Source organism: Carassius carassius, chromosome 19, assembly GCF_963082965.1.
Source record: "Carassius carassius chromosome 19, fCarCar2.1, whole genome shotgun sequence".
Taxonomy (NCBI): Eukaryota; Metazoa; Chordata; class Actinopteri; order Cypriniformes; family Cyprinidae; genus Carassius; species Carassius carassius.
The window spans coordinates 4,882,937-4,910,796 of NC_081773.1; the positions used below are offsets into that span (position 1 = coordinate 4,882,937).

Genomic DNA, 27,860 nt, shown 5'->3' on the forward strand with positions numbered 1-27,860 from the left:
ATCTTCATTAATAATTAAAATGACACCAAAGCCTTTCCCAGGGGCTTCTCATCAGATTTAGCATAAACAGAAATCTCAAATCAACACACTGTCGTACTTTTTTAAATTTTGTTTTTATTGAGAAATATTTGTTTTTGTTGGTTTGCTATTGAGAGCAAGAATGAGTCGGTCAATGAATAACAAAACAACAAAAAAAAGAAAAATACTTATTGCAAGGGTTGGTAAAAGCACATACAATTTCTCACAACTAAAATAAAAGAACAATTCTTAAAAAACAAAAACAAAAAAAGCAAACATCCATTCAATAATATCCATAAATGAACTAAAGTAAAACATCTTGGTGAAATTACTTTTAACATCCATCTATAAATGTGGCTCTGAATATATTCTCTCTCACTCTGAGATACAGTAAAACAGCCTCTCGCTCATACCAACAGCTTCCCTTCTCAGAAAATACTGATCTGACCACATTGTGGATAAAGAGAACATTTGAACAAAAGGATCTACAACAATCATGTTAGTGCGGGTCAGTTGTGTCAGTATAATGAGTGCATTCTGACAAGAAAAGAAAATGCAAGTTCGGGAAACAGATGCATTTTGGCATTCCTTTTTGTTTGTGGGCAGGAAAGAGAGAGTGAGGAATGAGTTAATGACAACAGTGTGGATATCAGTTATCAGGGCTTTTGAAATGCCTAACAAGCAAACTTTAAGGCAGAGCGCTTAAAGCCAAGCCACGGTTTGACAAACTGTTTGGTCAGTTCCCTCAAGTGGTCACTTCTGGATCCCAGAATGATGCAGTGCAGCCTTGAAGCACCCATCCATCAGACATATTTCCTTTAGCCTGTGGATCAACACTATGCTTTGCTGTGGAGAGGAAGGGTCAGTCATTTTCGGTTCCCTACTGTTGACGGCATAACTCTGATAGACAGGCAGAGCAGGGGGCACGGCAGACCTCCGACAAACAAAGCCTCTGGGACTGCAGCGGTTTAAAAGGTCAATCTAAAATTGGAGTTTCTGTCACACTCACAACTGACAAGTTTTTGGCTCTTTCGTTAGAGTCCTTCCTATAAAATGCTATAAAATAATCATCCTCATCTGTACAAACTGCAACATTGCTGGTTTGGCCATTGTGCAGCCCAAAGTTTGTACTTAACAAAATATTTCATTCCTGGTGCTCTCATCCTATCAGCAGTCAGGATGTGTAGAGGGGAAAAAACATTGGATGCTTTATTCTTAAGAATAATAAGTCTATTGCTCCTAAGTGGGAATATGGAGACGTCAATTGGAGTGGCTCAATCCTCGGAGTGTATATAGACAGGTTCTCCATCTCTTATTAAGTAATGTGCATATCCACATTCTGTTTGAAAGCATAATACATCAAGTCAGTCGAAGTGGTTTTGGGCAGGGCCACAGCAGTGCAAAGGGGGACTGGATTAATCCATATCCAGGTCCATAAGCTTGTTACGGGGACGGGGCGTGTGAATGGGGTTCCTGGAGAAACAGCAGTGGGCGACAGCAAGACCCAGCAGCACTGAGAGAAGACCAGCGATCACAGCAGCAGCCAAACCATATCCCACTGGCATCATCAAAGATTCCCAGACTGCAGAATAACAAACAGAATGATCGCTGTCAATCACAAACTTTCATAAAGACACCAGATATGACAATATAAATGCTATGGAAGCAAAGTTTGGGAGGAGCAGCTGGGGATCTTTATTTCAGAAGAGTTCCTGTAGTTTTTGACATAAACGGTGAAGAGAGGATATGAAGTCATCAATTTTAAAAATGTTACATTTTATTGCCAATAAAGCCTCCCAGACTCTGTAGAAGTCTCCATCCCAGATGTTCCTCCCAAGCTTGCTATATTGGTAGACCGTGGAAACCTTCATGAAATGACTTAATAGCCTTTCTCCTGGGAGTGCCACATTCTTGCAAAGTTTAGCTCCACCACAACTGTCTGCATGTTTCTAGTAATACTGAAAACCTTGATTAGCTTGGTTCAGGTGTGTTAACATGTGGTTGAAGCTAAAATCTGCAGGATGGTAACTCTCGAGAAACAGGGTTGGAAACCCCTTTTCTAAAGGTATACTTGCAGAGACAGTTTTTTTCCCTGCTTGCTTTCTTTTGCTCACGTATCTGGGAACTGGACTTTAACAATTCCCATCCCTAGACACAACCAGGATTCTTACATTCTGTTTTGACGGACAGAAATGATGAAGCAGAGGTGAGGTCCTTCTCCTTGTTCCAGGCTCCAGTAGCAGGGGACAGGAGCCAGGGTGTGGCAGAACAGTAGTATTCTCCAACATCTCTATCCTTAATCTTGTGTAAGCTCAGGACAAACGTGTTCCTGTCGATGCGCTCCAGACTGGTGTCATTGGAGTCGATCTTCTTTACCACTCCCCAGCGGTCCATGCTGATGAGAGGTTGGACTCCGTTATCTAAAGCCCAGTCTGTTTTCTGGAACCAGCGCACTTCAAATGCCATATCACCTGTGGGACGGAGAGAGTAAAACTAATTATTTTAGCCAGCATGGAATTTAAATTTCCATTTAAACCTCTTCTGTTTCAGAATCTAGCGTCAAGAGTTGCTCTACAATATTTGTAACCCAAAATCGTTTTTCAGTCAAAAACATGTCTGATTATAGAAGGTAAATAGGTTTTGGGTGGGATTCTACACTGACTTTAATCATGAGAGGTAGTTTAACGTGAATGCCAAGGTGGAGTCAATACGATTGTTCATAGGCGTTCTTATGTAATGCTCCAAACAGTCGTGCTGTTGCTGCGGCTTATTCAAGGAAGTGTGTGCCATAACCACAAGGGTATTCAAGTAGTGTATGGAAAGAAAACAAAGCTAAACGGTGTCTTTCAAGTGGTTCAATGTTGTATATACTCCCTGATGATCCAGAGCGAGGCAGCAGAAGTCAGCCAGACTCAGACAGGTCTATGCACGCTGTCCTCACTACTATGTGTGGAATCTCAATGAAGGCCACTGTGTAATCAGAAACTGACAGCCATGAGCACAGCTCAAGCCCACCACAGTTCACCACAGCATTCTGCTACTCATCAAGTACAAGCCAAGAGTACATCTCATAGCAGAATCCAGTGACAACAGCAGAGCTTATGATTCTTGAAGCGTATGGATCATCATATTTATTTATGAGTTTGTGACATTTAAATAGCTGCAGAATTGTTTTAGCTAAATCTTGAATTTCTTACACTATATACTAATTTTCTCTGACATTTTTTAAATGTATGTTTATGTATTTTTATTTTTTTACATGGTTTGGAAATACATTTATTTTCAGTGCTGTATTTATTTGATGAAACTAGAGTAAAAATGGTTATATTGTAAAATATTTCAATTTCAAACAACAGTTAGTATATATTTGTATTCCTGTGAAGCAAGGCTGAATTCCAGTCTTAACTTCACATACTTCAGAAATAATTCTAAAGTGCTGACTTGGTGCTCAAATACATTTCTTCTTATTAGCAATGTTATAAACAGTTGTGCTGCTTAATATTTTTGAAAAAAAGAAGAATCTATGAGTAATATTTTGCAACAATGTGGAAGTCTTTATTGTAACCTTAGTTAAGTATTATAACTTTTCTGCTATTTCATCTTATCCCTATTATAAATTTAATTAATTAATTAATTATTATACAGTAATCAATTATCTTACAAATAAATCTCCAAATTAAATTTAAGATCCATTCCAACCAAGACTCTAGATGAGAAATTAAGGAAAGGCTTTGAAACCGTGGCCCTGAATAGCTTTATTTACATAAATCCTTTCATCAGTGGATGAGGAATGACAAGCACTTATTTCTGGCCTCGAGTGTGGATGAACAGCATAAAAGCTAAGTCGATTGTTCCTCACATTTGCTGGATGATTGTGTCTTTACTACATTTATGCTGTCGGTGGTGATTAATGACTGAACTGTACTTCCTCAGTTGGACATCTACAGCTGCAAGACATTACGAATCATGCGAGAGAAATGCATCAAAGCCTTATAAAGTGATTCTCAAGCTTTTTTTTTTTTTTACCAGTTAGGCAACAGTGAATTAAAAGCCTTTAAATGATAATATTATGTTTGATGCAGAAAAGCTCTAACAAACAACCACAGCTGTGTTAGACCCGCTTCATATTATCATCTCATTCATAAAATAAAAATAAAGTAAAAGTTAAAAAAAAAAGATCAAATAAGACAGATGGAGCAGCCACTAATTACTATAAGGGTATCATTTATTATAAATCAAACAATTCCCCAGTGGGAAAAAAAGCTATTATTATGAAAGTGAACACATGTCATTGTTTCACAATGGCCTCCTAAATGTAAATGCCTAAAATAAAATAAATTAAAAATACTCATAGTGCCTTCCGCCTGAAATGTTTTGTGTAGGACTAAATACATTGGATGCTGTTAAACTGCACAGGCGTTTTCTATGAACCTGAGATCATAAGGAGCCTAAGGAGAGCAGCACTGCCCTTATTCTCAACCACTGTGAACAACAACCAGGCCAAAATTAGCCTTAAAACAAGGAAATGTTCTTTCTGCTCTAATCGAGCCCAGAATAAACGAAGAAACCCTCTCAGAATTCATGAGTAACTCTGACTGTGCTCATGGGTACTTCCATCATCCGGCCTTCCGCTACCTTTCAGCTAAAGCACATGTTCTTGACTGTATTACTCGAGTACATTAGTCAGCCTGTGTGCAAGAACAAGCAATGCAGACATTAAGATTTATGAATTTAATTAAAAATTAAACATTGTAATGTGACTTCCCAATACAATGCTGTAGATGAACAGTTCACCCAAATAGGTGAATATTTCATTCCCAACTTATATTCTACTCGTATTCAGTGGAACACAAAAGTAATATTCACGCAGCTCATGGCAGATAATTAAGACAAAAATGACAATTCTGGCATCATTTACTTACCCTCATGTTGTTGTTTATTTCTTCTTTGGAAGATAAACTGATCAATGTTCCACTGAAAATGGAAGCCATTGGGCTTATTTGATTGCCAATGGTTTGGAACAGCATGAGGATGACTAAATTATGATAATTTTGGTTTATGGGTGGACTCTCTCTTTTTATTATTCATTTATTTATTTATTTATTTTTTTTTTGTCAAACAAAAATTATTAAAGCTTTGGAATATAGTGAAAGACTTGAGGGTGAGTAAATGATGACTGAATTTTCATTCTTAGGTCAATTCTCCCTTCAATGGGAAAATCCTCAGAGACATACAGTAGTGTCTATTGCTGCTTGACTCCCTAAGGATCACTCTAAGAGAAACACAATAGAAAAACAATAGAAACAAAAACTTCTCTTCCTTCAGGGCCATGAGCTTTTAAAAACCAGCACAAAAGCATCTCTCGTTTCTCTATACTGTATTTTGAAAGAGAGAAGTGTGAACATTGTGCTGACATGTATCTATGAGTACAGCATGTGTGTACCTGCCTGTGGCTACAGACTGATGAGGAAGGAACGTTGTACTTCGTGTTTCGGAGTATTACCCAACTTTTTTGACTGATACAATCACAGCAGGCAATGTGACCAACTGCAGCCCGCAGCTCTGTATCACTAGGATCACTTAAAGTAAACATCCAACCACTCACATCTAATACAACTTTCCTAATAACTAATTATCTAACACATTTCCTGTAGAAAACAGCAGTGCTTGAAAGGCAGCAATGTAACAGTTTTATATTTCACAGACAAGCAATTAGTCTCTCCACACCAAATCAAATTTTTAATTCCATTCTACCGATTTTCACCAAAAATCTTTGGAAAAATGCCAAAGTGCTAACCTTTCCAAAAGCATGCTTGTTCTGTTGACCACGGCAGCCTCAAATGTAAAGTTAATGCACTTTTGTAAAACTGCTAAATGCTCTTTATAAAGACACAAGTAAATGTCCTACCTCACATTTCCTACTGTGCATACAGTATTTATGAGTAACTATTAACCAACAGGAAGAAAAGGAAAATATGCTTTGTCACTCCCATGCAGGATGTGACTCAGAGTAAAGTTCAGGAGATAATTTCCATCTGGTTCAAATTAGTTTATACTATCAACTGTGAATAACCACAAAAAACACACCCAACACAAACAATATATGTATTCCCTGGGAATCAAACCTATGACCTTTTGCACTGCTAACGCAATTCTCTACCATTGAGCCACAGGAACACTTCACTAATTAAGAAGTTAAACATGGACACTGCTGTTAAAACATGCCACCCAGACAGCCTACAAGGTCAGACTGGACTAAGGCAAGAAACTGAGCAATGAATAGACACTAAAATAACTGGTGAAAGGCTAAAGTGTTTAACAAAAACCTTTAAATAATTAAAAACACCTAAGAAAGCATTCGGTTACTTCTGAGATTCTGTTCCTTTTATACATCAGAATGTGACATGAAATGAACTGGGAGATTTAAGTTCACTGGGGATGCATCTCAAAAAAAATCTGTCAGGATGGAACATCAAATATTTCCAAATATTTCGCCCCCAAATAAAATCTCTCATTACTTCAATGTGTCCAAAAATAAAGATACAGTGACCTTAAAAAGCATTTGGAAATAAACCACAATTAAAAGGAATGAATGTCAATGGATTAGACAACAAAACCGCAAACTACTGTACTTAATGTAAAAGTAAGATTAACAAAAGGTTCAACAACAAGAAGTTTGTTGTTGGATAAAAGGGTTTTACATTTTAAAGGAGAAAAGCTCCAGTGACATTTATTTAAATACTATTTAGCTTAGAAATTCATTTCTCTTAAACTTTCTATAAATTTATATTATAATTAATTCTATACATTACACAAACAGTACTTGCCAGTGTTCGGAGAAGCTTGCAGGATGGATATGATGCACTTCATGTGGACTGTGTTTCCCGGTAACACATTGTTTGCTTCTGAATGAATGGAGATGTTGAATACTGGGCCTGCAGGAGAAACAAACATTTGCTGTTTAAAAACTCTAGATTTCAGAGTCAACTGGAAGTTGAGAACGTAAATGTGTATATATATAAGAAGAAATTTATTCAACCTTTCGTTTGAATTCATTTACTAACATGCAGAGAGTGTTTTTTAAAATGTTTTTTATAAGGTAGGATGCTAATTGAAATTAAACCTCAAAATGACTGATTTGTAAAACTCTGTGCTACAAAAGAGAGACTTGCCTCTTAATTGATTTTTAAAAGTTTGCCATTAGCATGTTGATAAGTTAATGATGCAATGTTTCACATAAAATACAAAGCACACACAAATATTGGCTACAATGGTTCATTTGAATTAGTCTAGACTATTATTATAGATACTTATCCATAAACAAATGTTGATGAATAAGAGATAGAGAGCAGGGATGAAATTTTATATTATAAATCTAGAAACTATTTATTATTTCAGCACTTCCGGTTCCATCGTCCTGACGTTAATGGATTTTTTAATGGGCTTTTGGTTAAAAGCCTGAAATAAAGTCTATGGTCAACACAAGTTCAAGATATTCTATACATCATTAATAACCTCTTGTGATTTTTTTTTAAAGCTTTTGCTTGTCATGAAAAAGGTGGTTGCTAACAAGTGGCTAAATGGCATTAGGGAAACTAAACATCATTATTTCGAACAGGTAGACTCATCTACTCACTAGTCCACAGCCGTATCTTAAAATTATCTTAAAATGTCGCTCTTGCAAACCATCCTAACAAACTTTTAGGGACATGATTTTTAGTGCTAGTGATGGTAAAGTCATGAGACCGTGTTGTAGTTCATTTGTAGCCTTTTTACTTCTGCCGATTGGGATTAGGCTATAAAATTAATAAAAGTTGTGCTCATTTGTGAAGATTATCATGAGGAACAAGCATGTAAGAATCAAACCATTGCTGACCACAAAACTTGTTTCCCACAATAATCCAAAAGCAATTGGAAAAAATCATTTTTGATTTTGTTGAAGGAACCAGGGTGATGTGAACAATTAGGCTGGCCAATAAAACTGCAACTGTGCAACATCACTAAGAGTATTTTTATAATCATCCTTCTACTTGTTTTGTCCGCAATCGTGGGTTTAATTTTCCCATTATGTGATCACCTTCACTTTGAAGGAAACATTTTTGAATTTGGTCTTAGTTTAGCTTTAAAAACCAGCTTTCACATGAGAGCATATCTGTGATGTTTTGTTATACTGCCTATAAACGAAAGAGAGTGAGCGATAAAGAGAGTCTCTGTAAGCAGCAGGAATCTGCCCTGAGGGCGACACTATAGAGGTCTACTCATCCAGAATCAGACAGAAAGAGGGAACTACAGAAAGTGTGTGAGAGGGTAACATGACCTAAGCTGTAAACATAGCCTACAGACAATTCAGCATCATCCTTTTGAGTATTAAAGCTCACTTAGGTGTAGAGTAGTTAGCATGATAATACCTGTGTGTACAAAAGCGATCTCAATCTTATTGGACTCCGCACTGATGGCTTTGATCCAGTCTTGGCTCTGATGCCGTGTCCAGGCTGTGACTTCACAATAGTATAACCCACGATCTGTGACCTGGGCCCCATACAAACGAAAGCGGTACTCGAGCTGCCCGGTCTTCTCCAGAACCACACTGTCAATGCGGCTCGGCTCGCTCCACTCCTCTAGCTGCAAGACTGAGTCCTGACTGAGTGACAATACTTTTCGGGACTTTCCTCCCAAGGTCTCCTCGAAGCGGATGAGGACAGAGTAGCCGGGATTCTTCAGGTTCTGACCAGTCACCCGACAGCTCATCTCAAATGTGGATCCAGCAGTCGAGGCTTCTCTCACACGATGGGCTACTACTTGCAAATCTGGAACTAAAAAGATCAAATAAATACTCATTAAACTATTGCACAATACAGTTTGAGTACAATGAAATAACTTTCCGCAAAGAGTATTACCTATGTAATATAATTGTGAGCAACTTCAGTTAGTTGACCTGAGAATGAAAATCTTCTACTCACCCTCGAAGCATCCTAGGTGTATTTGACTTTCTTCATTCAGAATAATCCAATCGAAGTTGTAATAAAAATTGTCCTTGCTCTTTAAAGCCGTTAAATGGGGGTAAGCGGGTGTTTGTTGAAAACGGTTCAGAAGACGTGAAATAAAGTGACCGAATCTGTAATAAAACATCCATCACATAGCTCCCAGGGGTGAATAAAGCCCCCCTGTAGCAAATCCATGTGTTTTTGTAAGATAAATATCCAGATTTCAAAGACAATAAACACTTTTTTTCTAACATCTGCTGACTGTAGGACATCGAAGATGTGCAGGCATAAGATGTAAGACGTATGCGTCGCACCCGTCTCTGGGAAATGTAGAAGCAAAGGAAACAAAATTTCCTTACTTAAGCAAAGGAAAAACAGTCTCCTCATGGTTTATTTTGAAATATAATGACATTTCTCTTTACAAATCCTCGTTTTGTGCTTCTAATTCGTGGCCTAACCACACTAACCACACAGCACTGACGAACTACAACATCTGCACGTCTTCCGGTTCACAACAGACAGCAGAAGTAAGAAAAAAAAGTGTTAATTACGTTTGATATGTGGATATTTATCTTACAAAAACGCATGGATTCACTACAGGGAGCCTTTATTCAACCCCCAGAGCTGTGTGAGGGACGTTTTATTACAGATGTGTGTACTTTCTTTGTGTGTACTTTCTGTATTTCTTGTCTTCTGAACTGTTGACAACAAACACCAGCTTACCCCCATTGAAAGGCTTGGAAGAGCAAGGACAATTTTTAATACAATTTCAATTGGATTATTCTGAAAGAAGAAAGTGACGTACACCTGCAGTAGGATGCTTCGAGGGTGAGTAGAAGATGGACGAATTTTCATTCTCGAGTGAACTAACCCTTTACTTTATTTTTTAGATATTTATATTTCTTAAGTGTTCCTTAAAAAACAGACCCTAATTTGGTGGCTCTGCAGTCTTCTAAAACCAATTGGATAGAGATTTATTGAAAATCCTTCAATATTATGAGGCTTCTTATCATGTTTTGGTAAAGATTGACCATTTTTAGGAATAGCTTCAAAATATAATCATAGTAAATGAATTTTGTAGATAAAACTAGTGTGCCAAATTGCAAATTTTGCTCCTTGTTCAGTGGTTGCCACCATATACATTTAGTCAGTATCAGATATAGTTTCAGTACACAGCCTAAGCTAAATCAAGGGTGCAATAGACCAAGACAGAGTGACCATTGTGAGCTACATATGTCTTCACATAGAAGATGTCATCACAAAGACACAATTAAAGCCATTTACTCCAATCCCTTATTGAGAGCTGAAAAATGAGAGACACTGGAGACTTTCAAACAACAAGCTTTGATGCATTCTTTTTAAAACAGTGCACTAAGTGCTACAACTGTCACAGTTGCTGGAAGCACCTAGCTCATGGGGTAAAAATGAAATATCTAAAGAGTGACCGCAAATCCTAAAAACAAGCTGGGGACAGTTAGTTACTTTGTTGCTAAAGGCCAGAAAACATACTATCTAAAAGCTAAGGAGGGCAAACAATTTTAGATAAAAAAGACTGTGTGGTTGATTTCTGAATTCAATACAAAATGCGCGTTGCATTATTAACTTTTATGCAGTAAGCAGACATTAGCATTAGTGTTCTGTGTCCAATTTTGCCTAGAGATCAATTACAGTCAAAGTGGAGCAGCATTTTTAAGATGATATTGCTAACTCTTGCTACTTGAATAATAACACATCTGATTTGAAGGAACAGGCATTTAAAGTAACTCTATAGACCTTATGTAGCTCTGCCCTTTGTTAGAAATTCACTTGTTAGCTGTTTCTATCCACCTATTTTTAATCTGCATTTTGGAATATTGCGTTAAAATAAAAAATAAAAACACTGGATGGAAACGCCAAGATGCTAATTCATTTTAAAAATGCACATAAAAAACTGTGCGCACAATTGATGGTTTAAACATTTTATCCGATAAAAAAAAATTGCATAAACTACGATGGAAACACATTTACTGAATAAATTTCACCATGTGCATCAAAAAAAGTCATGTAAATTTACACGATAACCAGTGGAAAGATCTCGTTGCACAGCATCTGAAATTTTGTTTTGGTTATTCCGAAATGCCTGAGAAAAGTCTGTTATCAAAGTATTTCTGTATAATTGTCACGACTGCGTTCCCAAACAGCAGCAGGCATCCACCTCCGGAAGCAAGGACAGCATTTAATGTGTTTCGTCTGCTCACTCTGAGGCACAAGTAATTTATCATATATGAAAATTATTATTTTCAGTGGCTTCTTATACTTTCCTTAGTGATATTTAGTGTCGGTTAACCAGAAAGGACCAACAGGACCAAAATGTGTTAGCCAAGCACTCAGGTTTGCATACTTGCTTAAAGAACGTAGGAATGCTGAAAGAATGTCAAAGTGTTTCATAGCCAAAAAACAGACCTAAAAGGAAGCTTCACAAAAACAAATGCCCCAAATTTAGAGCTTACTCTTTGGTGTCCACTGAACAGTGACAGGCGTTGACTGGACTTCCATAGCTTTTTCCCATCCACTTTGCTGCGTGGGTTTCCATGCTGTTACAGCACAGGAATAAGAGCCCATGTCTGCATCTCGAGTCTGAAGCATTCGCAGAATGAAGATGTTAGACTCTCTCCTGGTCACTGCTATGTCCCCAGTGTCCAGCCTCTGCTGGTACCGACTGTCTGCAATCAGCGCTCCTTGTTCATTCAGGGAGGCTATAGTAAGTTTCTTCTGAGATACATCTCCAGATGTGTTTGTAGAGTAAGACCAGGTCACACCCAGGAGGCCATCTTGGAGGTGGAGGAGGTCAACCACATCACAGCGCAGTTCAGTGGGCTCGCTGGTGGACTGAGAGTTCAGAGACGCTGTAAGGGTCACCTTGAATTGCAGCTCTGTGAGAGAAGAAGGGAACATAAATGACGTCAGTCACAGACTGTGAGACATGAGCAACTTACAAAAAAACATTTGCATGCATCTTTTCATGAGATTTCAAATGTATTGCCCAACCCATTGGTCAGCCAAACAGACAGTCCCACCTCAAACCCATACCACCGTTCAACAACCCAAGTAATGTAAATCACAGCATTTACACTTTTTGGGGAAATCAACTCACAAAGGAAAATAAAAAAATTAAAAATTCCATCGTCACATTAAACTGATTTCACAAACCTGTCTTGCAACTCCACTCTGATTTTAACTTCAGTACCAAAATTAACAATTTAATTCAAAAATGATTCAAGGAATTACTTCAGTCACCACTTGCTTTATTGCTGTTCCACTCAAAGAATAATGAAACAAATGTATTTCAGTTTTAATAACAAAAGAAAAAAATGTGACGCTGAAGACTGGAGTAATGGCTGCTGATAATTTGGCTTTGCCATCAGAGGGATAAACTACATAATATTACTGTTTTACTGTAGCCTTGGTGAGCATAAAATACTTTTCACAAAGCACAAAAACTTTTATTGTATGTATGTAAAGTGGTTTACTGTGAATTGTTATATTTGTGTGTACATCTATGTGAAAAATATTTTAAAAAAAATTATTTACTTTAATTTAGTGAACAAAGTGTTTTACTTTTTGCAGGAAACTTTTTGAATCTTGGTTCCAAATACTTTTGCTAAAAATAAATCAACTGCCATTCCAGATCAAATACATTTAAAAAGATACGGTTGTATCAGGAATACCACCCAGTCATAGTGACTGCAGTGCAGAGGTATTGTAGTCGACCTAGTTTTTTGTCTCTGGATATGAAGGGAAGGGCAAGGGTGCACATTCTCTCAATTTGCAGCTGTCATTGTTCAAGCTATGGTAAGCTCACACACACACAGGTCTGGCTTTGTGTATTTGACACCAGGCCAGCTCTCACACTACCACTTAAGTAACACATTGTGCCCAGCTGTTGTGTACTTTGAGAAAAGACACCTGTTTGTATGGTAAGAAAACACTTTTTTTAGTTCTCTATTGTAAGTACGGAACTCCTAAAGACAAAGGACCTGAACTGATAAAATTAGTCTCTGCAGATGTTTAACTAGTTCCTCTACACTCTTAAAAAATAAAGGTGCTTCACAATGCCATAGAATAACCTTTTTGTCTAATAGTTCAATAAAGAAACTTTAACATCTGAAGAACCTTTCTGTTTCACAAAAGGTTCTTTGTGGTGAAAGGTTCTTTAGATTATAAAAGGGTAAGAAAGAGATGGTTCTTTAAAGAACCTTTGACTGAATGGTTTTTTGTGGAACCAAAAATGGTTCTTCTAGAGCATCGCTGTGAAGAATCTTTTAAAGGGGTCATCAGATGCCCATTTTCCACAAGTTGATATGATTTCTTTAGGGTCTAAATGAAAAGTCTGCAACATAGTTTGGTTAAAATTGGCAGTGTAAAAACACCTTTTACCCGGTCAAAAACAGCTCTTTTCAGAACAAGCCGTTTTGTATCATTTTCCTTTCAATGTTAATGAGCACTGCTGACCCCGCCGCTCTCATTCGAGCTACTCTCTGGGGGACTGTTCACTTTAGATGTATTCATCGTGGCGTCACACAGACAGCCAGGCATCTGAGATCGGCTCGATGTAAAAAAAGGGGTAAAGATTGGAGCGGATTATTATAAATTAATTATTATTTTTTTTATCATTACAGGGTGGTTGTGCACACACTGCCAACACACATTTCAGTTCAAACAACTTTTAAAAGTGCATGCAGCATCATATGACCCATTTAAGCACCTTTATTTTTAAGAGTGTACTCCTCCCTAGTGTAATCTTAAACCGACCCATAACACATTATACAAAATACATGTACTTCCTCCAGCACTGTTGCCAAAAACATCTTTAAAAAAACAGCTATCATTGGGTTATAAAATAAAAAGCTTGAACAAAGAGATCCGATCCTTATGCACATTGCATTAAGCTGTATTATGTAGCATAGCTTTGAATAAACTACTACAAGAAAAAAAGGAAATTCCCCAAGCTGAATTCAAAGTGCAGTTAGAATATGCAAAACAGTGATTAACATTTAACGTTGAGGGAGAAGACTTCAAAAATAAAGCAGCATGTTGCACAGAAATCCTTGACATGATTCTATCACCAGGGGCAAACATGGGGAGGAAAAAAAGAAAGAAAAAAGCCAGTAGTGTGCTGGTGCTCTGGATGCAAGCACGCAATGAAGAGTATAAAAAAATTTAACAGAGACAGAACTCTACAATTAACAGTTGTAATGTTTCTGAATGAGCAATCAGAATGAAAGGAATGCATCAATGAGTCCTCAAGAGAGGAACTTTGGTACTGTCAATATATATATATATATTTGTATATATATATTTGTATATATATATATTTGTATATATATATATATATATATATATATATACATAGTTTTGGAAAGAAGTTTCTTCTGCTCATCAAGCCTGCATTTATTTGATCAAAAATACAGAAAAAAAATTTAATATTGTGATATATTATTACAATTTAAAATAATTGTTTTTAAATTTATTATACTTTAAATTATCATTTATTTCTGTGATGCAAAGCTGAATTTTTAGGATCATTATCACATGATCCTTTAGAAATCATTCTAATATGATGATTCATTATCAAAGTTGGAAACAGTTCTGCTGCTTAATATTTTTTTAGAACATGTGATACTTTTTTAGGATACTTTGATGAATAAAAATGAATGAAAATTATGATTTTTTTTTGCTTTCTTTTTTTGTGATAGTAAAGAAAATATATTATTAGAATATATATTAGAATTTTTGCAGTTCCTTTTAACCTTTTATTCATCAAATATATTAGACAGCAGAACTGTTTCCAACACTCATAATAAATCAGAATATTAGAATGATTTCTAAATGATCATGTAATAGACTGGATGTTACATGTGACACTGAAGGCTGGAGTAATGATGCTGAAAATTCAGCTTTGCATCACAGGAATAATTTTTTTTTAAGTATATTCAAATAGAAAACTATTATTTTAAGTTGTAATAATATTTCACAATATTACTGTTTTTTTCTGTATTTTTGATCAAATAAAGGCAGGCTTGATGAGCAGAAGAAACTTCTTTAAAAAACATTAAAAATAGTAATGTTTCCAAACTTTTGGTCTGTACTGTATATATATATATATATATATATATATATATATATATATATATATATATATATATATATATTGTAGTGTGTGACACCTCTACATAACTGAAAGGTCCAAGCTAATTATGCATTATGCTTACAGAATTTAAAAGATAACTTTTCTGTATATAATCAGAATGCAGGAGTTTAACATTCCCTTTCTTAAGATGAAGGCACAACTTTGCAATCGCTTATCTAATCCTTAACCATACACAGGGATACTTGCTTCAAAAGGTACTTATCTAATTATATCTGCTTTATAGTATAAGTGCTAGCTTATACTTTTAGACAAATTGCATACCGGATGGCTTTTTAAAAAACAACAGTTTGTTTTGTAAGCTGCTTTCGATAAGTGTCTAATAAAAGAATGCAAATGCACAAAACAGCCTTGAAACACTGTCCAGTGTGACATGCAAAACTACTTGAATAACATGCCATTTTCATGACTTCATGTTGTACTTTTCAAAAATTGTTACAACATTTAAAGGTGCCATAGAATGCAAAAATCACTATTATAAGGTGACTGAACACATGTTGTGTGGCCACAGTGTGTGAAAACAACCAGCCTATAATCGTAAAAATACACCAACACATTGTTTTATAACCTCAATAATTCATAAACGGTCTATCCGCACTATAGCAGTTCCAGATTTCTCACTATGATGATGGCATAGAGGCATGAGCAGCAACTCATTTTCATTTAAAGGGGACAAACACAAATAACAGTGTGTTTTGGCTCATACCCTAAAAATGGCAATTTCAACATTGTGTTTCATTTTCAAAAGTGGTCCTTTAGCTCAATTGATAGAGCGTTGCGCTATCAAGTGTAAGGTTGGGGGTTCGATTCCCTGGGAACACATGATAGGTAAAATTTGATAGCCTGAATTCTAGGGATGGGTATCGTTAAGGTTTTAACGGTATTACTACTCTTACCGATACTGCTTAATGGTCCGGTACTTTAACGGTATTCTTATCGGTACTTTGTGTTGTGTTACTTTGTGTTGTGTTAGGCAGTCGAAAACTTTGCATTTCTCTGCCTGCACATAATGCACTTTTGAAAGATGCTTTGACAGATTGCTTGTGTTTCCGCCCTTACATGCAAAAATTTGCACTTATGACAACCAGCGTTTTCTGCATCAACTCTAGTGAAGTATAACCACACTTTGGAACGTTTTGCTTTCTCCGCCATCGTCACTCTTTCTATTACGCAGGAGTTTTCATACTGTAAGGGGCCGTTCACATATCGCGTCTAAAAACGCGTAGAAAACGCTAGGCACGCCGCTTTCTGATTTTTTTCCCAAAAGCCTTCGGGCACTTGTGATCCTGAGGAGTCTGCCGTTGCTAAGCAACCATGACCTGCTCTCTCCATGAAGACGCGGAAATTTCAGCAATGGATAAATGGATTTGCAGCACTAAAAACTGCTTGCAGTAGCACTGCTACTAAATTAATTTAAAAATCCACATACAGCTATCAGCTGTTCCTTCATCTTGACTGAGCTTTCAACGTTGTTACGGAAAAGGTGAGGAAGTTACATGACCTGCGGTGCGCTTGCGGCATTCTGAAAAGTTGAGATGTTTTTAACTTGATGCGGTGCGGACGTGCCTGGAAAAAACGAGCTCGTCGCACCGTGTGCGCGTCATGACCGCGTCGCTTGCATTATGAGCGCGCATACCGCATGCCTACATTTGAAATAATGAATTTGAGCGCGCAAAAGACGCGATATGTGAACAACCCCTTATGCGTGTGTGTGCGCAGCGCTCTGTCTTCTTGTGTGTGTGTGTGACTGACAGACAGCCTCCGCGGTGCGCATGAGAGATCTCGCAGATCTCACAGACAAACGTCTTAATATGATCGCACATTAGAAATGTTTGGTAAGATAAAATGTGCACAATTACATTAAGCAAAAATATATAGTACATTAATTTTTTCCCCTCCAGTACCAAAAGCAGAACCGATACAGTCAGATCTTACTGATACTACAGTCTTTCATAATTTAGCCCCGGGGCCATTTTAATACCGGGTTTCGGTACCCATCCCTACTGAATGCACTGTAAGTCGCTTTGGATAAAAGCGTCTGCTAAATGCATATATTTAGTTTAATTTAACAAGCTATGAAAAATTATCTGTGGCGTAATGAATTCTGAGATAAACTTCATATACACACACTGGGGACATCAGAGAACAATTTAAACTAGATAAAAATATTTGTCAAGACAAACTTCAAGTTGGCTTGAGAAAGTCGGACCAGAAATTTTGAAAAGGTTTAAAAAGTTTTAAGTTTGATGGTTTTCAGTCTGAAATAGTATTATTTTTAAAAGCATATAGTTTGAATGACTGAAGGCAATACAGTCTGTCAGAGTTAGGTGTTAAGGTGTTGCTATGCAGTTAATAGGGTATCTGGGATGGTTGCTAGGGTGTTACTATGCGGTTGGTAGGGTACCAGGGGCAGTTGCTAAGGTGTTGCTATGCGGTTGCTAAGATACTCGGTGTGGTTGCTAGTAGGGCTGCACGATGTGTTGTTTAAGCATCGATATTGCGATGTATGAATCCACGATAGTCACATCGCAGGATGTGCGATGTAGGCTGTCGTAGTTGATCCGTTATTCATTAACTGTACGGGCCAGCTGCTCCTCCGCCCTTGACGAATGTGATTCGCAGAGACCGCGAGAGAGAGAGCGCGCGAGAGAGAGCGCGCGAGAGAGAGCGCGCGAAAGAGAGAGTGAGAGAGAGCGCGAGACAGAGAGAGAGAGCGCGCGCACGAGAGAGAGAGAGCGCGAGAGCGTGCGAGAGAGAGAGAGAGAGAGAGAGAGAGAGAGAGAGAGACAGAGGGAGAGAGAGAGCGCTTCAAACAACACGATCGCTGTCTTGCTCTCTTTCCCTCGCGCATATTAATCAATTGATACGATGGTGTCGATGTTTAAAATGAGAATTTGTTTGTAAGAAAAAATTAGATTAGATTTCATATCGCAATATATATCGCAGAAAAATAAAATATCGCAATGTCATTTTTTCCCAATATCGTGCAGTCCTAGTTGCTAGGGTACCCAGGATTTTTGCTAGGGTGTTTCTATGCGATTGCTAGGGTACCCGGAGTGGTTGCTAGAGTGTTGCCATGCAGTTGCTAGGGTACCTGGGATGGTTTGCTAGCATGTTGCTAGCATGATTACCAAGTTAGTAGCATTTTCCTAGCAAGTTACTACCATGCCACTAGCATGATTAGCACGTTAATAGCATGTCATTGGCATGTTTTAGCATGTTCCTAGGATGATTTACAAGTCATTTGCATGTCGCTAGCATGATTAGCAAGTTACTAGCATGTCATTAGCATGTTTCTAGCATGATTAGCTTGTTGTTAGCATGTTTCTAGCATGATTAACTTGTCACTAACATGTTCCTAGCATGATTAGCAATTGACTAGCATGTCGCTAACATGATTAGCAAGTTAGTAGCAGGTTGTTAGCATTTCTCTAGCATGATTAGCTTCTCACTAGCATGTCCCTAACATGATTAGCCAGTTACTAGCATGCCACTAGCATGTTTCTAGCATGATTAGCAAGTGACTAGCATGTCATTAACATGATTAGCAAGTTACTAGCATGCCACTAGCATGTTTCTAGCAAGATTAGCAAGTGACTAGCATGTCACTAGCATGCATCTAGCCTGATTAGCATGTCTCTAGCATGATAAGCTTCTTACTAGCAAGTCCCTAGCATGATTAGCCAGTTACTAGCATGTTGCTAACATGTTTCTAGCATGATTAACAAGTGACTAGCATGCCCCTAGCATGATTCACTAGCATGATGAGCATGTGACTAGCATGTTTCTAACATTATTAGCATGTTAGATAACTAGCAAGACAGACGGATATAGTCAGATGAGTATAAATGCATTCTATGGCATCTTTAAAATGAGCTAGAGTTTGTCAACTTCCTATAGAGTCCAGCCCTACTTTACATATGTAAAACAGGTTTTTTTTTTCTCCTGCTATCACATGACACTGCAAAGCCTTAGAAACAGAATCTTCTTCCCTTTCATTAGTCAAGCCACTGTAACTGTCATGTACCGCAGGAAAATAACTGGATCAATCATTCACAGACAAACAACAGGTTAGAGATTATCCATCTCCGCTGAAGCCAGAGTGAACTATGCACAGACACAAAGAGTTAATTTACTTCAACAATGGACTAAAGGAAAAGAAAACGGATTCATAAGTGACAGTGTCTTTAAATAAAGTCATTAAACTGGTTTTGTTTGATCAAATATGACTTCTTAAAACATGGTCGCCAAGATCTGCTTTCCATTTATGAAGGGTGTAATGCAGCGCACACAGATAAAGCAGCCAGTGGTAAACTTCAAAGATCCCTCACACATTGTAGCACTGCAGTCTGGAGGCCGGTAAGAGATAACATCAGGGCCAACAGCAAACAAAACTGGCTAAATTACCGACAGAAACACTGATGTTAAAACTTCGTCCAGTACTTTCTGAAGTAGTTTTGACAGCAGGCATCTAGTAATCTTACATAGTTTAAAGGTGAAATAGGGAAGAGTATGCTTGGGGAGAAAGTATGTTTGCACGTCTGGAAGTGTTTGGGACTTTCTGTTCCCCTGGGGGAGTTTCTAGTCTTGTGAGCAAGTCAGAAATAGAAACAAAAAAAGTGATTAGCTGTGCCACCAAACATAATGCTAAATTATCTCTCAGTTGTCCATGCATGCCGTGTTGTCAGTAAACTATATAGCAAAATCTAAAATGGTGTGATCTGCACCAAAATTGACACTGCACCATTTTTTACAGAACATAACTCAGATAAAATGCCTGAAATGGTGTAATTACTTAAGTTTGTCCATTGATTGCTACCTGGATAAAACGCTTTAAAGATTAAGTCTATGGAAAACCACTGAAACTTTAAATGGCCATTTCTCCATAATGGTGCGGCAATCTGCACCAATTTTGGGAATCCCTTCAGCTCGAGGAACCCTCTTGAACATGAATAGAGAAAATACACAAAAAATGTGTATGTTGGTGGCAAAAGTTGTAGTTAATGGTTTGTTAATAGCAAAAATTGGACTTTTAAATAAACTGTGACCATATTTTGTCCTTTTGGACTACATTGGGCATCCTTAGATGTTATGACTTTGAACAGAATCAGTCATTTTCAAAATCTGTAATCCCTCAGGGCCTCTTTACAACTTCAGGTCAAGCTGAGATGAAATGAACACATTTTTTTAAATGAGAGCCTCATGAAAGAACTTGGATGGGCAGGAGTGCTTTTAATAAAAAACTATAAAAAGGTCACAGCCACAGTCTAGAAATCCCTTAGAGTGTGCTATCATTGTTCGTAAGGCTATATAATAGCAGGGACTTAGAAAGCAGCATCGTCTCCTGTCTGGTGTCTACAGGCAATAATTTATCGTACAAATCCCAGCATAAATTACAAAGAGTTCAAGGAATGTTTTCTGCAACCCAGACAACCATGCTAATCTCAGGCTCAGACGACAAACCTACAGCATGTTTTCTAATGCATATTGCACACAAAATACAAATACTGAAATGTTCCAGGTTGATTTTAAATCAGCTAGACAATCTATTTTTCTCAAAACAATCTCTCTGATTCAAATTTCCGCAAAAGTTTTGAGGCTGAACAATTCATTTAAAGTCCATCAGTTTAACACTAATATTGGACATAAACTAACACTTTAAATATAAAGTATTTCAAAACAGGTAAGTTCATATATCTGTAGTAAAGTTGAAATGCTGCATCATTCATACAGCGCTCCAGACCGCGCGTCACATGACGAGACCGACGCACCGCCACAGAAATGAGATGCATTCTCACATAACTGTGGCATTAACCTCAGTTAGTGAGGGCTCGTTTAAAATATTACACATATATAGGCCATTCAGATTACTTGTTAAAGTGTCATGAAATACAATGTACGTCTGTTTGTGGACGGAGACTTTGTAATGGCCAAAACTATGTATTTTGCATGCATTATATTATAGTGCGGTGTGCATGAAACTAATATCAAGGTGGCAGAGCGAACTTATCCATAGTGGTTCTCACATAGTCCTTCTACATCATCAGCACATAGTGAGTGTTATAAGTTAAGTGATCAGTCTTTAAGAGAAGGACTACGTGAGAGCCTTTATGGATGTTATTATTTTGTCTTTTCTTTATTTGTAAGCCAAGAAAGAGTTAATCTCTCATGTTAGGAAGAGCGTGTTGCCATGTAGCAGCTGTTAAATGTGTGGGACACCAACTCATCGTTTTCTATCTCTTTTATTTCATGGATTTAACGAGTTATCCGAGTCAAAGCATTACAACTCAGCGACTAACGTTACAGGCTCTAATCCTCTATTGCGCGCACGCGCTGTGTGTGTGTGTGTGTGTGTGTGTGTGTGTGAGTGAGAGAGAGAGAGAGAGAGAGAGAGAGAGAGAGAGAGAGAGAGAGAGAAATGCAATGCTGAAGTGAAATAGCTGGGCAGTTTGATAACCGAATTATAATAGGCTGCCTAATAAAAATAAAAATAATGGTTATTATTATTATAAACTAATACATTAATAGGAGAAAGATCCTAATATCATCTTGACTATCGACAGAGAAATCTGCTTACATCGATATTTCTGACAATCGTCGATACACGATAATATCGTCTATCGGTACAACCCTAGTCAGTCACACACATCACAGCGAGTCTTTACTTGATTTGAGAAGCTTGTTTTTTTGTAAAACTATAAAAACTAAACTTAAAACTCGTCCTCGTATACCAAATATGCCCATTGTCAAGCATTGTGGCTGGGGGTATTACCTGTACACATCAATGTAATGTGTGTTTGGTAAAAACATGAACTATCACTTATTTGGAGGGGGGGGGGGCTCTAAACCAGTGTGCATCAGCTGCTCACTACAGACCAGAACAGTCAGGTGCTGGAAATAAACGTACCATTCATTTTGTTCTTCTAGAAACTGATTTAACAAATAATGCTTTCAAGTCATATTTACTTCCAGCTCTGAGGTTAAGAAACCGTATTCTACAGAAGGCAATAATCAGTGTAATTTTTTAATTTAATAAATAAAATTTACTTAAAATGCCATCATTTCTGCTGGAGAACTACATTATAATCCAGAAGGAAAAATCAACCAGTGACAGAAGTTGCTGTTGCCACTGAAATGGAAATTGTGGCAAAATTGTACAGCAGTGTCCACCTACTCCCATGAAATGTAGAAAATTATATAAGTGAGTATATCGAGACTCTCAAAACTACTTTTAAGCTTATTGCTAAACTTTTTTACTGCATCAGTTTATAATATTGATTGAATAAAAATGGATGAAAATTAATTAAAAAAAAACATTTAACTCTTTCCCCGTGATTGACAAGTTATCTCATCATTTAGAAGACAACGCTTCCCCACCAAAGACGGGTTTTTACGAGGATCTCTTATGTGAACAGATGCATTTCTGCATATGAATATTAAAAATAATGCGATCATCAGCAATAGACAGCATATAAATGAAACTGCATAATTTTACGGAGTAAAGTTTTGATCCAGGAAGTGGTATATGTCTGTTTTGGAGTTGTTGATGGAAGCGATTTACTGGATTTATGCTTTGATAATCATACTAAATATTATCCAGATGTAGTTTTAGATTTAAAAAAAAAAATCTTTTGCTCAAAAATTATGCATTTGTATGAAACCTACCTATATTCAATGGTTGATTTAAAAAAAAGAATGCTTTAAGCCAGAATAAAAAACGGAGTGTTTTTTTTTTTTTTTTTTGTGGAGGCTCTGATATTTACTTTGTTGTATTGCATATTAAATTATTCATACAGCAAAATATACTGGAGGCCATTAAATTAAGTGAAAATCATCAAAGTCGCTTGCAGTGGCTGGCAAACTTTTTTCAAAAATGCTGGCAGGGAAAGAGTTAAGATCCGAAGCAAAGCCACTAATTTAAGGGGGCATTACTGTTGTGCTTTATATTATTCTGCTGGAAATGTCATTACAACTTCTTCACAGTCTCAAGTGTTCAGAAATGGAGAATATTCAAATCTTGTAAAAGAACTGCATAGTAACAGGCTATCAGGGATTAATCACAATACCAGCTATTTTTAAAAACACAACCTAATAATCATGTCGCTGGTAATAGAATCATCAGTGTCTTTATGTTTTCGTGAACCAAGACCCATGATTGTAGTCACAATCAACAAACTTGCATGATCGGGAACTGAGGAGAGAATGAGATGTGACTCACCTGTGGGTGTAACAACAACCTTTCCCATTTCCTCAGACTTCTCCAGAATCATGCGCCAGTTTCTTCCTTCTTCACCCTGTCTGACCCACTCCTGGGCCACACACACATACTCCCCTTGATCTGATGGCTTTGCTCTTTTCAGGACCAGTCCGTAAAAACCACCTCCACGGAGGTCCAACTGAAGTCCACCATCTGTGTAACGCCGAGTGTAGTTGCGTCCTACTTTGATCTTATCATCAGGCCCAAATGTCAAGATTTCCTCCAGCGGGCTGCTCCCTTTCCTGATGGACCAAGTAACGGAGAGGAAGGTGTGCTCCGTGAAGCCCCGTGTTGCATTGCACTGGAGTTCCACTGATTCTCCCTCAGACACCGCTGATTTGGGAATGGCTGGAGCCACCTTCAGACTGTCCCCGATCACTGGACACAACAAATGACACTTTAAAGCAGGCAGAAGAAGGGCGCTGTTTCAAAAGCTTTCAAAAGTGAAGTGTGTGATTTCCACATTGCCAAAAAGACTTGCAAAAATAATGCTGAGACATAAAGTTTACTTTGATTTATATATAAAAAAAATAATATATAAAAAATAATAATAAAAAAGTTTTCCTGACAAAAAGTAATTCCTTAACAGTCCTCTCTAAGGCCTGACACCAAACAATTCCCAGAGGGAAAACAAAACTTAGAAATAAAAGGAAAAGCTCCAGATACGAACATTATCTCATTTACTGATCCAGAAAATCTACAAATAAGGCCGGATCAGTAAAATGGAATCTTACATAGGCAGATATAACAATTCATTAAACATTTTGATCTATTCTTCATATTTTATGCTCCTTGTGTTGTTCTGTTTTGATTGTGCTATTATGTTTCTATTGGTGGTGGTGGTGCAGAAGAGTTCTTTTTATCCATCTCCAAAAGTGGAGCTTCAGAGCTCCTCTGTTAACCTCCACAGGCTTTTCTCTAGCCGACAGAACAAAGAATAAGTCTTTGTATTTTTGTCTTCAAGCCTTGCAGTGCATCACGTTCCATTTATACTTCAAGTGCAACCTTGTTTAACTTTATAAACTTACTGTATCATATCGGATACATCAACAGGATCCAATTTTTGCTGAAAGAACTATTAGTACACAATCTTTTAAATGCAATCTGTCATCTGGTTGATAGTCTTTACATTTGAAAGTAAAAGGTTAGTTAAAAGGTTTTTTTCAGGTTGTGGCTCATATGTCTTTTAACTGTGAAATCTTTACTAATTTTGACGATGTAAATGTAAGAAGAAATTCTATATTTAGTAATATTTGTGCTCCTCCTTGAGTATTAGCTTCATATTCACCTACTATAGTAGCCATACAAGATTGATGTATCATGTTACATTTAGACTTTGTTTTTTATATTTAGCCTAAGATTCAATAAACTTTTTTAATCTTTGAATATGTGAGGTTTTGCAGGGTTAAGAAGTTGGAGTGTAAGAGTAGCCTGCAATTTATTTCCATCAACTCAGTTTGCTTTTGTCTGTATTTGACAGTTAGAACAGGCCTCTGCCGTTTTATTTTCATTTGCATTAGATAAGTTATCATTTCTTTGAAGTTGAGATTTTGTTGTTCCATTTAGGTGACCAAGGCCTTTTCAGTACCAACACAGATTTATAGAGCACAGGGCAACTGATACAAGCACAAAATATCACTCAATATATAAGTCTATCACTAACATTGTCATTCTGTCTAAATTTAAATACATAAATACTAAAAGGAGGATAATATGAAAAAATAAACCTGTTTTGGGGTGAATATTAGTACATTAGAGTAGTAATATGTACTCTTAAGGTACCCTTTGAGGGTGCTACACCAAAAGGTAAAGGTTTTGCATATTGTTTTTTCTAAAAGTGAAGTAAAGATCTTTAAAAAGTAAAGTAATTTAAAGGCTTGACTTACCTTTGAGCTCCACATCGGCGTAGTAGTTCCCGCTGATGACCGAATCTGTGCTCGGGGTACTGCAGCGATACATGCCACTGTCTGTTGCTCTGACCTTCTTGAATTTGAGTTCAATAGCAGCATCTCCCAGCTTTTTATAACTGATATCACCACTGTTAACCCGGTCCCTCACTGAAGAGTCCACAAAAGTACCATCAAAGGTGGAGATGAGCTGGAGCAATTTATCTCCAGCAAGGACCAAAGACCACTCAAAATCCTGATCGCGGGGTCCCTGGTAGTCAGACACATCACAGTGAATGGAGACAGCTTGCCCCGCGACATGTACCAGAGGACCGACTGGAACCTTCACCACACGGCCCTCACAGAACGACACTGAGAGAAGAAGAGAAGATTCCTCAGGAAACTAAAAACAGGAGCTTGAGTTCTGTGAGACACATTAATGGACCACTGGGGAAAAAACTGTTCTGAAGTGACAATATGATCAAAAACAAAGTATCAGTCAAATATCAGTATCAGAGTGCAGGATGAATCATTCAAATTGTTGGTCTGTTTCAAAAAATGTATTAATTAATAAATGCATTTATCTGTTTAAAAAGTTTTGTTAGAACTACACTAGCACAAAGATGACCTTGAAGAGATGCGGCTATTTATGGAAATGTTAATTGTTAATATCCATATTAGGTTATGGATGAGTTCAAAGCACCGGAATGAAAACACACCATCTTATCTAAAAGTGAATATTAACATTTTATTGTGTTGCGAATTAAGTCCTCTGAGACGAATTATATCAGCATGGCAGCTGAAGAGAGAAAATTCACGAAACACGGAACAAGCCGGAAGATTTCACTGGAGGAAACAAGCCGAAAAGAAGAGCAGAGGGACATAAACCAAAACTGAGAGAAGGTGACATGTCAAAACTTGCCTCTTCATGAGGGACTGGCTGTTCTCATAAGGCAGATGATGTAATTCAAATAACAGACAAACATATTAGACAAACATAGTAGAAACTAGTGAAATATTTGGTAAATTAACCTTCTGTGTTAAGGGTCATGCAATTTAGGTCAAAAGCTGTAGTATTAAAACGGGACACAGTGAAAGTAAGTGAGTGCGAGCAGATCAGAGCTGATTGCATGATTGATAATGAATAGGAACATGCTGAAACAAAATAGGAAGAACAAAGGAAACACTAAACAGCAATTCTAAAGTCATGTACTGATGTGATGGAAAAATAAATGAGGTTTTAATGATCATGTATAAGGAAGAAAATTCTTCTTGTATCTTTCGTTGTTGACGTCAAAAGTCAAACTTGAATTTTTTTGTCACATGACAAAAGGTTTTAGACAAGCAAATTTTGGTGAATTATCAGTTTAGAGCATGGAAACTGACACTCAAGCGACACTTTTAAAAGAAATTGGCAAATTAATAATTTTCAAATGCTGTTGGACTTTTACAGTTTATTAGTAACATTAAGGTAACTGGTTAATGTTAAGGCCATATTTGTTACTTTTGTATGATACACTTATTTGACACATTTTAGTGTGCAGTGTTCTGAAGCAAAATAAGAACCACTAATAGGTAAACATGATTCTTGAAAAACAGGTTTGTGCTATCTGCTTGCAGTAAACTTATTTTACACCTGAACTAGCCCCTGGTTCACTTCACAGCCCTAAATTAGAAGCTAACTGAGACCTGGAGCATTCACACTGTACATCACACACATACAGTAACTTAGCTCTGAAGGTCGGGGTTTGGCGATTTGGTGATTAATCTTAAAAGAAAAAAAAAATAACTTAAGTTCATTAACAGACCAATGTAATATTGTTGGTTAAAAGTAAATGGCCTATAGGCCTAATGAGGAAAAAATGTAAACGCCTCTCTTTAGACCGAATTAAGACTTCTACTGAAATGTGAGGTCGATCTGAAAAAACATTGAGGTGAATTGTGTCATAAAATAATACAACAAACACCAATATTAAGAGTTTACAATAAAGACACAATGTTTGTCTATAACGCTTTTGTCGTTATCCAAACTAATTGAATGCAAACATACACTTTTTCCACGCGTTTTATAAACCAACCTACTTGTAACCTTAAAATAATAAGTACAGGCGTTTTTTAACCTAGAACTGGTCAGCTTACCAAGAGCAATGATCAAAATCACAGGACGGAGTCCCGTTCCTTTATCCATGTTGTGAAGGCGCGTGTTTTTCCCACGGGATCGCCTTTGTCATTCAAACCGGCCAGAGAGTGTGAAAACCCCCCGTGAGAGAGAGGTGAACGAGACTATATCCCGTTACTAAAGTTGAATTAAGTTTTGCGAGAGTCGCGCTGTTTAGTCCGTTAGCGTTGAGAATGCTGGTACATCTGCGCATGCTGCATGATAAAACTCAGGACAGAGGGTTGGCTTGGCACAGTCGTGTCCGGAAGTGGATGTGTGTGTGTGTGTGTGTGTGTGTGTGTGTGTGTGTGTGTGTGTGTGTGTTCTCTCTATTGGAGAAGGGAGGGGACACGGCCGTGCTGTTCGCCGC

At 37.3% G+C, this 27,860-nt stretch overlaps 1 protein-coding gene across 1 annotated transcript; it reads right to left on the reverse strand.

Annotated features, from left to right (window-relative positions):
* Positions 1-27,833, reverse strand: ptgfrna (prostaglandin F2 receptor inhibitor a). The gene is made up of 8 exons (XM_059499581.1): positions 27,472-27,833; positions 25,333-25,704; positions 23,408-23,824; positions 11,492-11,914; positions 8,427-8,831; positions 6,846-6,953; positions 2,190-2,489; positions 1-1,600 (listed from the first exon to the last, which is right to left on the reverse strand). Exons 1-8 carry the CDS (start codon positions 27,518-27,520, stop codon positions 1,434-1,436), a joined length of 2,241 nt encoding a protein of 746 aa, XP_059355564.1. The 5' UTR covers positions 27,521-27,833; the 3' UTR covers positions 1-1,433.
* Positions 27,834-27,860: the final 27 nt, after the last annotated feature.

Coding starts and splice junctions, on each gene's coding strand:
- ptgfrna (XM_059499581.1), bottom strand. CDS start 27,520: ATGGATAAAGGAACGGGACTCCGTCCTGTGATTTTGATCATTGCTCTT. Junction 11,915..23,407: donor GGTTGTTGTTACACCCACAG/GTGAGTCACATC, acceptor CTTCTCTCACAG/AGCTGCAATTCAAGGTGACC. Junction 1,601..2,189: donor TCTGTCCGTCAAAACAGAAT/GTAAGAATCCTG, acceptor GTTATTCTGCAG/TCTGGGAATCTTTGATGATG.